This window comes from Oncorhynchus keta, chromosome 25, assembly GCF_023373465.1.
Source record: "Oncorhynchus keta strain PuntledgeMale-10-30-2019 chromosome 25, Oket_V2, whole genome shotgun sequence".
Lineage (NCBI taxonomy): Eukaryota > Metazoa > Chordata > Actinopteri > Salmoniformes > Salmonidae > Oncorhynchus > Oncorhynchus keta.
This window is the reverse complement of record NC_068445.1, coordinates 9,526,828-9,539,048: the sequence shown is the minus strand read 5'-3', so window position 1 is coordinate 9,539,048 and position 12,221 is coordinate 9,526,828. Positions and strand designations below refer to the sequence as shown.

Here is a 12,221-nt window from a genome sequence, read left to right as displayed (position 1 = left end):
CTGCTGGTCTGCCTCTCCAGCCTCTGTTTCTCAAGGGTACAAAGGGGTGCAAAATCTTATTTTTGTCTCAACACTACACAGCTGAGATGATCAACGTACAATGACCAGATGTGTAGTGCTAAGGCAAAACCAAAAATGTGCCCCCCTTTGGGTCCCTAGGACCAGGATCAGGAAACACTGCTAAGCTAGGCTACTACAGGGCTAGGCTACTACAGGGCTAGGCTACTACAGCACTAGGCTACTACAGGGCTAGGCTACTACAGGGCTAGGCTACTACAGCACTAGGCTACTACAGGGCTAGGCTACTACAGGGCTAGGCTACTACAGCACTAGGCTACTACAGGAGCAATGAATGAGTGTGGTGCCATGGCTACAATGGTTCATGCCCAGGATGTAACAAAAATGGGTATGGGTTAGTGAACTGGTAGCTGGATGTACCGTCTCCATGTACCGTCTCCTGACATTGTGTCCTTGACTAAGGCACAATTGCTCTCCACCAGGTGTTGCTGCACTGCAGGATGTTGGGCAAAGCAGAAGATACATTTCTGTTCTAACCGATTGACAATAAAGTATCTACTCTCTCCATGCTCTTGTCACAAGATGACTCTGTTGCCTCTTATTGCACAACTGTACAAGTATTCCATGTATTCTACTACACTGCCATTACTGTATGTATGGATATTACTTAAATATTTGACACTGTGAAAGACTAATGTCTCTCTTACTATGCCTACTTTGAATATTGTTGTGAATGACTTGTTTATGGTGAAATATCCTGATATTGTGACATACTAATACGTCACATTATAACATGTTTACTTTGCCATCAAATGAGAGAGCTGAAATGAGAGGGTTAAAACCATACCTTTGAACTTGAGATGGGTTAAATGGAATTATAACTGAAATATGAACACTGACAGGACTGTAACATCTCTCATGTAACCTTATATGAAATTAACTCCTGCAGAATTAAGTATTTCTCGCAGTTCAATGACACACCAAATGTTATTTTTGGTCTCGTAAAAAGGAGTGGAGCAATACGGTAAGATTTATTTATTTCAGTATGTCGAGCAAATGCGAATATGGGTGTGCTTTCAGTGATTGTACCTTTTGCCTAACAGCCGCACGAACGCAAACACACACACACACACACACACACACACACACACACACACTAGACAATGCTTTACATGGTAGCCAGGTAATTAGGTCAAAGCCACGGGAGACTGGGAAAGGGCTTGAGGTGCATAAATGTGCACACATGATAACGATAGGCTTATTAGGCTGAACTTACACTGCCATTCTGACATCTCCTGAGATGGACCAGACACACTATCAAGACCCATCAGTGATTAGAAAGCCACTCACATCAATGTACACACGTTTCCCATCTCTCTGTTAATGCCTTATACACTCATGCACACAGACCCCAGCAGTGATTACAATAGAATTCATTTGACTGAGCTATACACATGCAAATACAAACACGTCCACACACACACACGCATTCAACTGGCCTGGTTTAACATCATAGAGATACAGTACTTGCTGTGAGACTTTGATGCTGAGAGATCAAAAGAAGACTGGGGAGAACACAGACAAGAGCTCTATAATAATGTATCAAAATGCATGGTTATAAACAGCCTTTAACATGTTCACACTAGCCAATGAATAAAGACAGTTTATAACCAGGTCTATAAATATCTTGTGACAGCCAATAAATTGCCTCATATGTAAATCACATTTATCACTCCCTCTCATACAATGTGCAAATACAGTGAACACAGGCACACAACCAAACCAGTGGAGGCTCCTCCTCAGAGGAGGAAGAGGATAACCATTCACTATAAAAATAGTGAAACATTAAAAACACATTGTTTTGCAATGAAGGTTTACAGTAGCCTCAACAACTCCTCGGTGTATATTGACTTCAGTACAAAACCTAGAAGGCTCATGATTCTCAACCCCTTCCATAGACTTGCACAGTAATTATGACAACTTCCGGAGGATGTCCTCCAACTTATCAGAGCTCTTGCAGCATGAACTAACATGTTGTGCATCCAATCAAAGGATCAGAGAATGAATCTAGTACTAAAAGCATATGTTAGAGCCTGCTAGCACTGCAGTGCATTATATGTGGTGAGTAGTTGACTCAAACAGAGAAAGACAATAGTTGAGCAATTTTGAACAAATTAATTTCTAAAACAATTGAGTAGCAGCCGAGAGGGAGAACTTCACTTTCGCTTACTTAGCTAACTCAAACAGAGAAGCATAATGTTTATGTTAGCTAGCTGGTTAAGGCTATCCAATACTTCAACTCTTCCAAGTCAAATCAAAATCAAATCAACATTTCTTTGTCACATACACAGGGTTAGCAGATGTTAATGCGAGTGTAGCGAAATGCTTGTGCTTCTAGTTCTGACCATGCAGTAATATCTAACAAGCAATCTAACAATTTCACAACAACTACCTTATACACACAAGTGTAAAGGAATGAATAAGAATATGTACATAAAAATATATGGATGAGCGATGGCCAAACGGCATAGGAAAGATGCAGTAGATGGTATAGAGTACAGTATATACATATGAGATGAGTAATGTTGGGTATGTAAACATTATATAAAGTGGCATTGTTTAAAGTGGCTAGTGATACATTTATTACATCCCATTTTTAATTATTAAAGTGGCTAGAGATGAGTCAGTATGTTGGCAGCAACCACTCAATGTTAGTGATGGCTGTTTAACAGTCTGATGGCCTTGAGATAGAAGCTGTTTTTCAGTCTCCCGGTCCCAGCTTTGATGCAAGTCAAGGTAAGCTTTCGGTTAAATGAAATGATTACCACCGGGTAACTATTAAACTGCTATACACATGGATTGGACTGTGGGTTAGTTCCAATGGTGTTTATAAACTCTGGTTTGCTGATGCTATGTTTTGGCTATTGAGAGTCTTTGAAGCCACCGGTCAGCCATATTGGTACGCCCCAGTAGGAGCATTCAGCCATATTGGTACTCCCCGGTAGGAGCATTCAGCCATATTGGTACTCCCCAGTAGGAGCATTCAGCCATATTGGTACTCCCCGGCCATAGGAGCATTCGGGTACCCCCATATTCAGGTACTCCCCAGTAGGATTCAGCCATATTGGTACTCCCCAGCATTCAGCCATATTGGTACTCCCCAGGTTCAGGAGCATTCAGCCATATTGGTACTCCCCAGTAGGAGCATTCAGCCATATTGGTACTCCCCGGTAGGAACATTCAGCCATATTGGTACTCCCCAGTAGGAACATTCAGCCATATTGGTACTCCCCAGTAGGAGCATTCAGCCATATTGGTACTCCCCAGTAGGAGCATTCAGCCATATTGGTACTCCCCAGTAGGAGCATTCAGCCATATTGGTACTCCCCAGTAGGAGCATTCAGCCATATTGGTACTCCCCAGTAGGAACATTCAGCCATATTGGTACTCCCCAGTAGGAGCATTCCGCCATATTGGTACTCCCCAGTAGGAGCATTCAGCCATATTGGTATTCCCCAGTAGGAGCATTCAGCCATATTGGTACTCCCCAGTAGGAGCATTCTCCCCAGTAGGAGCATTCCATATTGGTACTCCCCAGTAGGAGCATTCAGCCATATTGGTACTCCCCAGTAGGAGCATTCAGCCATATTGGTACTCCCCAGTAGGAGCATTCAGCCATATTGGTACTCCCCAGTAGGAGCATTCAGCCATATTGGTACTCCCCAGTAGGAGCATTCAGCCATATTGGTACTCCCCAGTAGGAGCATTCAGCCATATTGGTACTCCCCAGTAGGAGCATTCAGCCATATTGGTACTCCCCAGTAGGAGCAGTCCTCCATAGGAATGAATAGAATTCTACAGTATTTCAATTCAATGTTTATCTGACAAAATTACATGTATTTATGTACATGTATTTATGTATTTTTTTGTTTTAGTGTGGACAGTAACATTAGTATTTTCAAACAATATACTTAATTTTAGCTAACATAATATAATTGAAAAGTATGCATTCAGGTGTAACAGAATAAATGTGTCAAAAATGTATGTACACATCAATAAATGCATTTATATAGCTTCCAAAATCGTTTTTTCCAATGGAGGATGAGTACCGAGATGGCTGGGAGGTGGCTTCAATACATCGCCCCATGTCAGTCATCCAGGCATTATATACAGTACATCATTGGTTAGTTATAGTTACAGTTTTTTTTCGCCTGGTCCCAGACAGGTGTTGTGTTGTGCACTGAAGTCCACAAGCGAAGTGAAAATATCAGAGGAGGAGAGCAGTAGATGTGATGATGCTGTGAAAGTGAACGGTGTGTGCGGGTGATTTCATTATATTGAGCTCCAATATGCTGTAATAGAAATAAGGCCATGATCATAATTTCTTAAAATAATAATCGTCCTCCCTAATCATAAACGGCACCCAACCACCAGAGAACATTTGTTACAGCGTGGTCACTTTCACCCAGCTAAGCAAAACCTCAAGGAAGGCACATCAAGAATGAATCACACATCTAATCAAATCAAACAAATCAAATCAAAGTTTGTTGGTCGTGTACACAGTTTGGAAGATATAGCGGGCGCAGAAAAATGCTTGTGTTACTAGCTCCTAACACTGTAGCAAAAAATGCCAAACAGAAAACAGGGCAGTGTAGATTGGATATAACACTATTTGAAACTAATTGCTCAGATATCTTCACCAAACAGTCATTGTACACAGTATAATGGCTATTCTTCCTTGTATCCTCCTCCTGTGACACTTTGGTCCCCGCCTGGTCTGTTTGAGTTGTCTTGCCAAAAACCAAATAGGAGTAGGTAAGACAGAATAAACAGATCTGGGAGAAGCATATTCCTGTGTAAATGTACTTTTAGGTTTTTCTTAACCACCCTCTTATGTCAATCTCAAACTCCCCCCGTACATTCATCGTCCCTCTCCTCCTACACAACCTTCTCTCCTCCTCCACTTCTCCTCCTCCACTCCCCAGTCCCCTCTGGTACCCATACCTTGAGCAGGCGTACGGATGGTAGGAAGGCTGCGGCGCACAGTTTCCTGATGGTCCAGTTGATTGGCCGCGGAGGATCCAGCTGCTGGTTCATGGTTCCCGCTCCTCCCGCCTGGCTTTTCCCGGCTTTTCCAGGAAAAGAGCCCCTCCGGGGGGGCAAAGCAACGGGGTCTCCAGCCAAATAGAACAATTCAGATCCCGGCAGAACATGACCCACAACACCAGACCACCACCTTCATCCTTGTTCCACGGCAGGTCAGCCCTTCCTTCACCTGGGTGCCCTTCCTCCCCTCTCTCTCTCTCTCCCCCACCCCTCCCCTCCCTTCCCACCCCACAGATCCACGGGGTCCGACGGCCGAGTTCCGAGCACCTGAAGCATCCAGCCCTCTCTCCACATGCAGTATCCCAGTATCACAGTATCCCAGTCGATCCGGTGCATACGTTCCAAACTAGCAGAGCAGAACAGAGTAAAGAACAAACAGAAGGTGACGGAGAAAGAGAGTGGAGAGGAGGAGCGCAGCACAGCACGGCAGCTCAGAGCATAGCACGTAAACCGAGCAGAGTGACAGGGAGCTGCACAGCACCGTCTCCAAGACGAAAAGAGAGAGAGAGAGAGAGAGAGAGAGAGAGAGAGAGAGAGAGAGAGAGATAGGGGGAGAAAAAAGAGAGAGAAAGAAAGAGAATGGACAAGGCTGAGAGAAAATAGGCTGAGAGAAGATAAATAAATGAGGTAAAGAGAGAGTAAAAGGGAGAGCAGAGCTTGAGCACAAGCAGAAAGAGAATGAAAGAGAAAATGTTAGAAAGAGAAAGGAGAGCAGGCTAAGAGAGAGGGGGATTGATGGAGAGAGAGTGTTTAAGAAAGATACAGCGAGAGGAGTGAGTGTCACAGATACACCTCCCTTCATTTGGAATGGAGATTAATAGAATATAGGAAAAAAATTGAACATTCAAATCAGTATAATTTCAATACTGAATACATCAGTAATCATCTATGTTGGTAAAATCATCAGAATGACTAAAGCAAGCACTTTTTTAAAAATCGAATTGAATCCTCCTAAAAATAGGTTGTAGCAAATACTAAGGAAAAATGTCCATATTGAGACCTCTCTCTCTCGATCTATCGCTTTCTATCTCTTAGAAAACTCTCTTACATTGCTCTGGTATTGATTCCTCGCTAACCTTCTCCACCACGGCTCAAAGGGGCTGCAGCGTAGCCTAGTGGTTAGAGCGTTGGACTAGTAACCGGAAGGTTGCAAGTTCAAACCCCCGAGCTGACAAGGTACAAAACTGTTGTTCTGCCCCTGAACAGGCAGTTAACCCACTGTTCCTAGGCCGTCATTGAAAATAAGAATTTGTTCTTAACTGATCTTGCCTAGTTAAATAAAGGTTATAAAAAAGGGATTCTTTAATCAGCATCCTCTTCACGTGGGAGAAGACTTTAATAGCCACCTCCCTAGTGAATGCTATTGATTTACCACAACAATACCTTGCCCGCTGGGAAAACTAAGCCAATCATACAAACCTTCATATAAAAAATGTGATGCTAATGTGATGATCTCCTCAGTGGCAAACTTCACAAGTTCAGACTGGTACAGACCCATTCAATAACATTTTTTTTTTAATTGACAGTGGGTGTGGAAAAAAATATGTTTTTACACATCATTTTTCTGATTATAATTTACAACATTTGGTAGGCTATATGTTAGGCTACACAAAGTTTCTCTTCTGTCATTAATTAATGCTTGTTCACCAGAATAAAGACGTAAATCCATAGAATGAATGTATCATCAACAATTTGAAGTTACAATACTTTTCTCTTTTAATGTCTGCTTCTCTCCTGGAGCGAGGACATTTAGAGACCTGGGGATTTTCCATACAAAATAATTTTGACCGGTTTTAAGGAAATGAAAATGTGTGACAACAATCCAACATGTTTCTGATAGATTGTATTTCAGTTAAGTCTTGGATGCATAGGCCTATTGTCTGTGGTTGAAAATGAAATACTGTCAACTTTTATGTCGGCAAAAAAAATTGCAAGTTTAGAGTACATAAGACAGTCCCTAAGCATACATTTGCATTCTCTAAAGATGCTGAAACAAATCATACTTGTTCATGGTTCTACTGACTCCGGGAGAATAATTTTTCAAACCATGCAAGAAATGTCATTTTATTTGGAATGGCAAAACAGATAAAGTTCAATGGGCATACTTATATAACGAACATGAGTTTGGAGGGTTAAAACTTAAATATTAAAGGGGAACTGCAACTGCTGATTAGGGCTTGTTTTTTGGCTTCCTCCTCAAGAAATGCTGGTGCCATGACAGAAGCCAAACGTTAGTTGGCTTGGGGGTGTGGTTTGATGTGAGTGTTTCTTGGAGTGCCCTTGACAACTATGCCACATAACATTCAAGATAGTTGGGAACAGATTTTTTTATGTCCCAATATCATGGCATCGGATTTATAAACTGATATACAAAACAACAATTGACACATCAATCCATTGTTTTCAATTTAAACTATCATATAAAATTATCGCCACAAAAATATGGCTCAATATATTGGGGCATTAAACAGTCATTTCTGTGCAGACTCTGCCACTAGGAAACAGAACCAATAGATCATCTCTTTTGGTTCTGTCCTTCGGTGGCTCCGTTTTGGTGTCAGGTCCAGGACTGGTTGTTAAGTCATCATTTCTGTGTTCAGATGGACCTACAAACAGTACTGTTAGGAGATCTGAAAAACCACAATTAATCAATGGGAAATAGGATTATACTCATAGATGTATTGTTTAGGGCAATCCCGGTAGAAATGGTACAAATAGAGAGGTTCAGAACCTCGTAAGCCATCATGTATTGAAAAAGGAAATGGTAGTGGACTGGGAAAGATGGGTTTGTCTGTGGAAATCTGAGGGTTGGAATTATAATGAACGTAACATGTTTCATGAGCTGAAATAAAATATCCCAGAAATGTTCCTTAATATGCACTAAAAGCTTATTTCTCTCAAATGTTGTACACAAATGTGTTTACATCCCTGATAGTAAGCATTTCTCCTTTGCCAAGATAATCCATCCACCTGACAGGTGTGGCATATCAAGAAACTGATTAAACAGCATGATCATTACACAGGTGCACCTTGTTCTGGGGACAATAAAAGGCCACTCTAGACTATGCAGATTTTTCACACAACACAATGGCATGTTGACTGTAGGAATGTCGACCAGAGTGCTTTCCGGAGAATTGAATGTTCATTTCTCTACCATAAGCCGAGGCGGTAAACGTCGTTTACCATAAGAATTCGGCAGGACGTCCAACCAGCCACACAACCGCAGACCAGGTGTATGGCATTGTGTGGGCGAGCGGTTTGCTGATGTCACCGTTGTGACAGAGTGCCCCATCGTGGAGGTGAGGGTTATGGTATGGGCATGCACAAGCTACGGACAACGAACACAATTGCATTTTATCAATGGCAATTTGAATGCACAGAGATATCGTGACGAGATCCTGAAGCCCATTATCGCGCCAATCATCCGCTGCCATCACCTCATGTTTCAGCATGATAATGCATGGCCCCATATCGCAAGGATCTGTACACAATTCCTGGATGGTAAAAATGTCCCGGTTCTTCCATGACCTGCAATACTCACCAGACATGTCACCAATTGAGCATATTTGGGATGCTCTTGATTGACGTGCTCCAGTTCCTGCCAATATCCAGCAACTTTGCACAGCCATTGAAGAGAAGTGGGACAACATTCCACAGGCCACAATCAATAGCCTGATCAACTCTAAGCGAAAGAGATGTGTGAACTTGATTGATGTCTATATTTGATAGACTTCAATTATATCTGCTAATTTCATAGCTGATCAAAGCTGATCTAACCCCTTAAAAAAATATATATTAATATAGGCTACATATGAGGCCTTCAGACAGTGTCCAGACTTCAGTTACTATTCCAACTATTACTGTTCCCATCTGAACTTCAAAAGGTGAGCAAACCAGGGGGTGCTATTATTGTGATCGGCTAATCTATTTTACTGGTTCTCTGTACCGGCTCAGTTTCACTCCTGGGTTCCACCAGTACAAACACACACCACACACACACAACAACACTCCCCAGTTACACCAGTACAGACACACACCACACACACACACAACAACACTCCCCAGTTACACCCGTACAAACACACACCACACACACACAACAACACTCCCCAGTTACACCAGTACAATAACACACCACACACTCAGTACTGTGTGCCCACAAGTTCACGGCAGCCACAAACACGTTTTTTTTAAAGATACAGAACAAAGACAATGACTGAACTGAATTCACCATTCATTCTAACAAGAGAAAATGTTAAAGGTCAACTCTGCCACGTTTAACACCTGGGTTGTTATTATGAAGTATTTAGTGATGTCCTACACAGTTTAGTGTAATTTTATGATTTCATGTCTATTGACTGTTAATTGATGAGCACAATCGGGAAATGTATAACATTTTCAAGGAGGATCCCTGATACGACTAATAAAAATAAATTATGGACAGTCATTTTCAGCGATCTACTCCCTTAAGTCGTTTTCTGATCATATTGGAACTCACTGCTACATGTTGCTCTGGTTGTCTTGGTCTAATAACACCTGTAAATATTTGTAATAGACTCAAAAACCTATACAATTATAAAATTATATTGTCAGCTTACTCAAACCCCCATGATTCCATTTGGAAAACCATTCCTACCATCACCAACGAAGTTGCAGCTCCGGCAGCCATTGCACCTCAAGGCTATATTTTCAAAGTGGATTACTTGTAAACTTCATACATTTTATTAGTTCCGATAGGTGTTGTTGAATGGTTGCCTGGACAGTGTCTAAGGCTGTATGGTTGTTATGGTTGAAAACACTTTATTTCAGATGCAGCAAGGTTAGCTACTTAGCTAGCTACCAGTGTTAATGTTAGCACCAAAGATACAGGCTTCAAGCACGAGACTAGGATTCTGTAGTGATTTGACTGTAAATTTCATAATAAATGTTGTGTTCCAACTGGCATACATGTTGTTTGGACTGTTGTATAAGACATTTGCTAAGCTTGAACTTGGCTGTTGTTGTTTAACTTAACTGTTAATATTTTTTCTAATGTAGCAGTTGGCATGCTAGCTAACCATCACATACAGTAATTTATGGTTAGCATCTAAATGATATATTTGTTGTGTATTTCAGTTGATTGTTGACAATGACATGAACATATATTCATGCAAGCATCATAATTTAAGTTATGAGTGTATTTTACATTACTTTTGGGTTGTGACATAAGCTTCGTCTGGGCTTGCTAGCCATCTAAGCTAACTGCAGACTGGGTGGAGCATTGGATCCTGGGAGGTGAAATGCACCTTGGGGATTGTAGTATACTGTAGTCGGGGGCAAGGCAGAAGCTTAAACAATGACAAAACCGAGGAATCGACTAACAAAAATGAGAAAACATCAAAATGTGTATCAAATCTTACAATAGTGCATGTATACTAACAGCATAATAACGGGTTATAAAATGGTGGAATTGTCCTTTGAGGCCAACACTCTGACATACTCTAAAACCAGTCATCTCTATCCTGGCTGACGTGACCAAAGTGACAATACAGCGAGGAAGAGCTGTGACTCACTGGTCTGGAAAAGAGGCTGTTTTTAATGCAGTATTTGCTCAGAAACTGAGTGGACACATTGATTGGTTCACGCAAAGGCTTTTTTTCCTGACGGGTTGAGACCTCTCGTTGTTTGGATTTGAAAATGCAACAGTTGTAATGGAAGGGAGCTGCGTTCAGGGGCTGTGTGTGGCTGTGCCTGTGGGTGTTTGAGTGAGGAGAACCAACCAGTAAAAGTCCAGCCCCCTCGTTATCAACACATCGTGCAGACAACATCAAAACAGCCTTTCCAGACTCTGAAGGACTTCGAGTTTGCTGTCAGCCAGAGTAAGTCACCTTAGCCAATCGCTCAGATGTCAAATCAAATCTAGTTTGGATACTGAATGACAGACCTCTATGATCCAACATCACAGTGTTATATACACAGTGTCCGTGTGTGTCCATAGCTGCGTTCTGTCAGCATGGCCACTGGCCTTTAAATGCGTCACTCATTACTTCAAGCCACACCTCGCCACACCAACCAAATGGGAGCAAACGAACCTCAAGGTCTGTTCAAGAATGTGGACAAATGTTATGTTGGACGGAGGCCCTCTGGTGGCAAACGTGTGTGCTCCAATTGGATTTAGACAAGCCTGTGGGAGAATGTGTTGCTGACACAACCCACTTATCCCATGGGAAAGTGCCGTTCAGTACAAACCGTTCCACAACGCAGCAAATGTTCAAGCGAACTGAATGCACCTTGTGTGTTTTCGTGTGTGTGTGTTTGTGTGCTGCACAGCAATGGAACCACCAACAGAGAAGCATCCGACTCTCTCTCTCATCCTCCCTTTCCTCTTCTCCCTCCCCTTGATTACTCCTTCATTCCTGATTGTGATCCTGTTGCTTCTCCAGCTCTTGGCTCGGCAGTCCTGTTGGCATTCACCTCACACACAGCAGACTGGAGTCACTGTCTTGCACTGCCCCTGTACAAGCACTAGATGGAAACCCTCTAATGCAGATCACTAGTTCCAGCTCCAGCCCCACCACTTCATAATAATTATGTTTTGAGAAGTTTTTCAGTGATCACTTCACAATCCTCATCCCTGAGCTCCAGAGAACAAATTGACTTCCGGAGGAAGATGTTGCTGTCAGAAGGTTTCCCATGGGATAAGTGGGTTGTGTCAGCAACACATTCTCCCACAGGCTTGTCTAAATCCAATTGGAGCACACACGTTTGCCACCAGAGGGCCTCCGTCCAACATAACATTTGTCCACTACTATGGAGTGCAATATGTTGTATTCTGTTTTCTGCTTCATGTAAGTAAGAAGGGCGAAGCCCATCGACAATCCAATTACCACTGCACTCAGAAGACATTAAAAAGACAGAGCGAACAAGACCGGACAGGCCGGATTTTACCATCTCAGACTGATTATTTTCCCTAAAGGAACCTTGAGTATGGCTTAGGGAGGAAATCGGTGAGGCAATTTACAGTGAATGACTGAAGTGTTTTAGTATTGAGCAGTGCTAGTGCAAACATCACAATGAATGCCAATCACCTACATTTACATTTACATTTAAGTCATTTA

The 12,221-nt window shown here is 42.1% G+C and overlaps 1 protein-coding gene across 5 annotated transcripts in view; it reads right to left on the bottom strand.

The window, feature by feature from the left end:
- The window catches only part of LOC118358114 (transient receptor potential cation channel subfamily M member 3), a 231,884-nt gene extending 226,603 nt beyond the window's left edge, over positions 1 to 5,281 (bottom strand). For all 5 annotated transcript variants that reach the window (XM_052478596.1, XM_052478593.1, XM_035735591.2 and 2 more), the window contains exon 1: positions 5,023 to 5,281. In XM_052478596.1, the coding sequence (XP_052334556.1) occupies positions 5,023 to 5,115 (93 nt within the window). In that variant the 5' untranslated portion in view covers positions 5,116 to 5,281. The remainder of the gene's footprint in view (positions 1 to 5,022) is intronic.
- Positions 5,282 to 12,221: the final 6,940 nt, after the last annotated feature.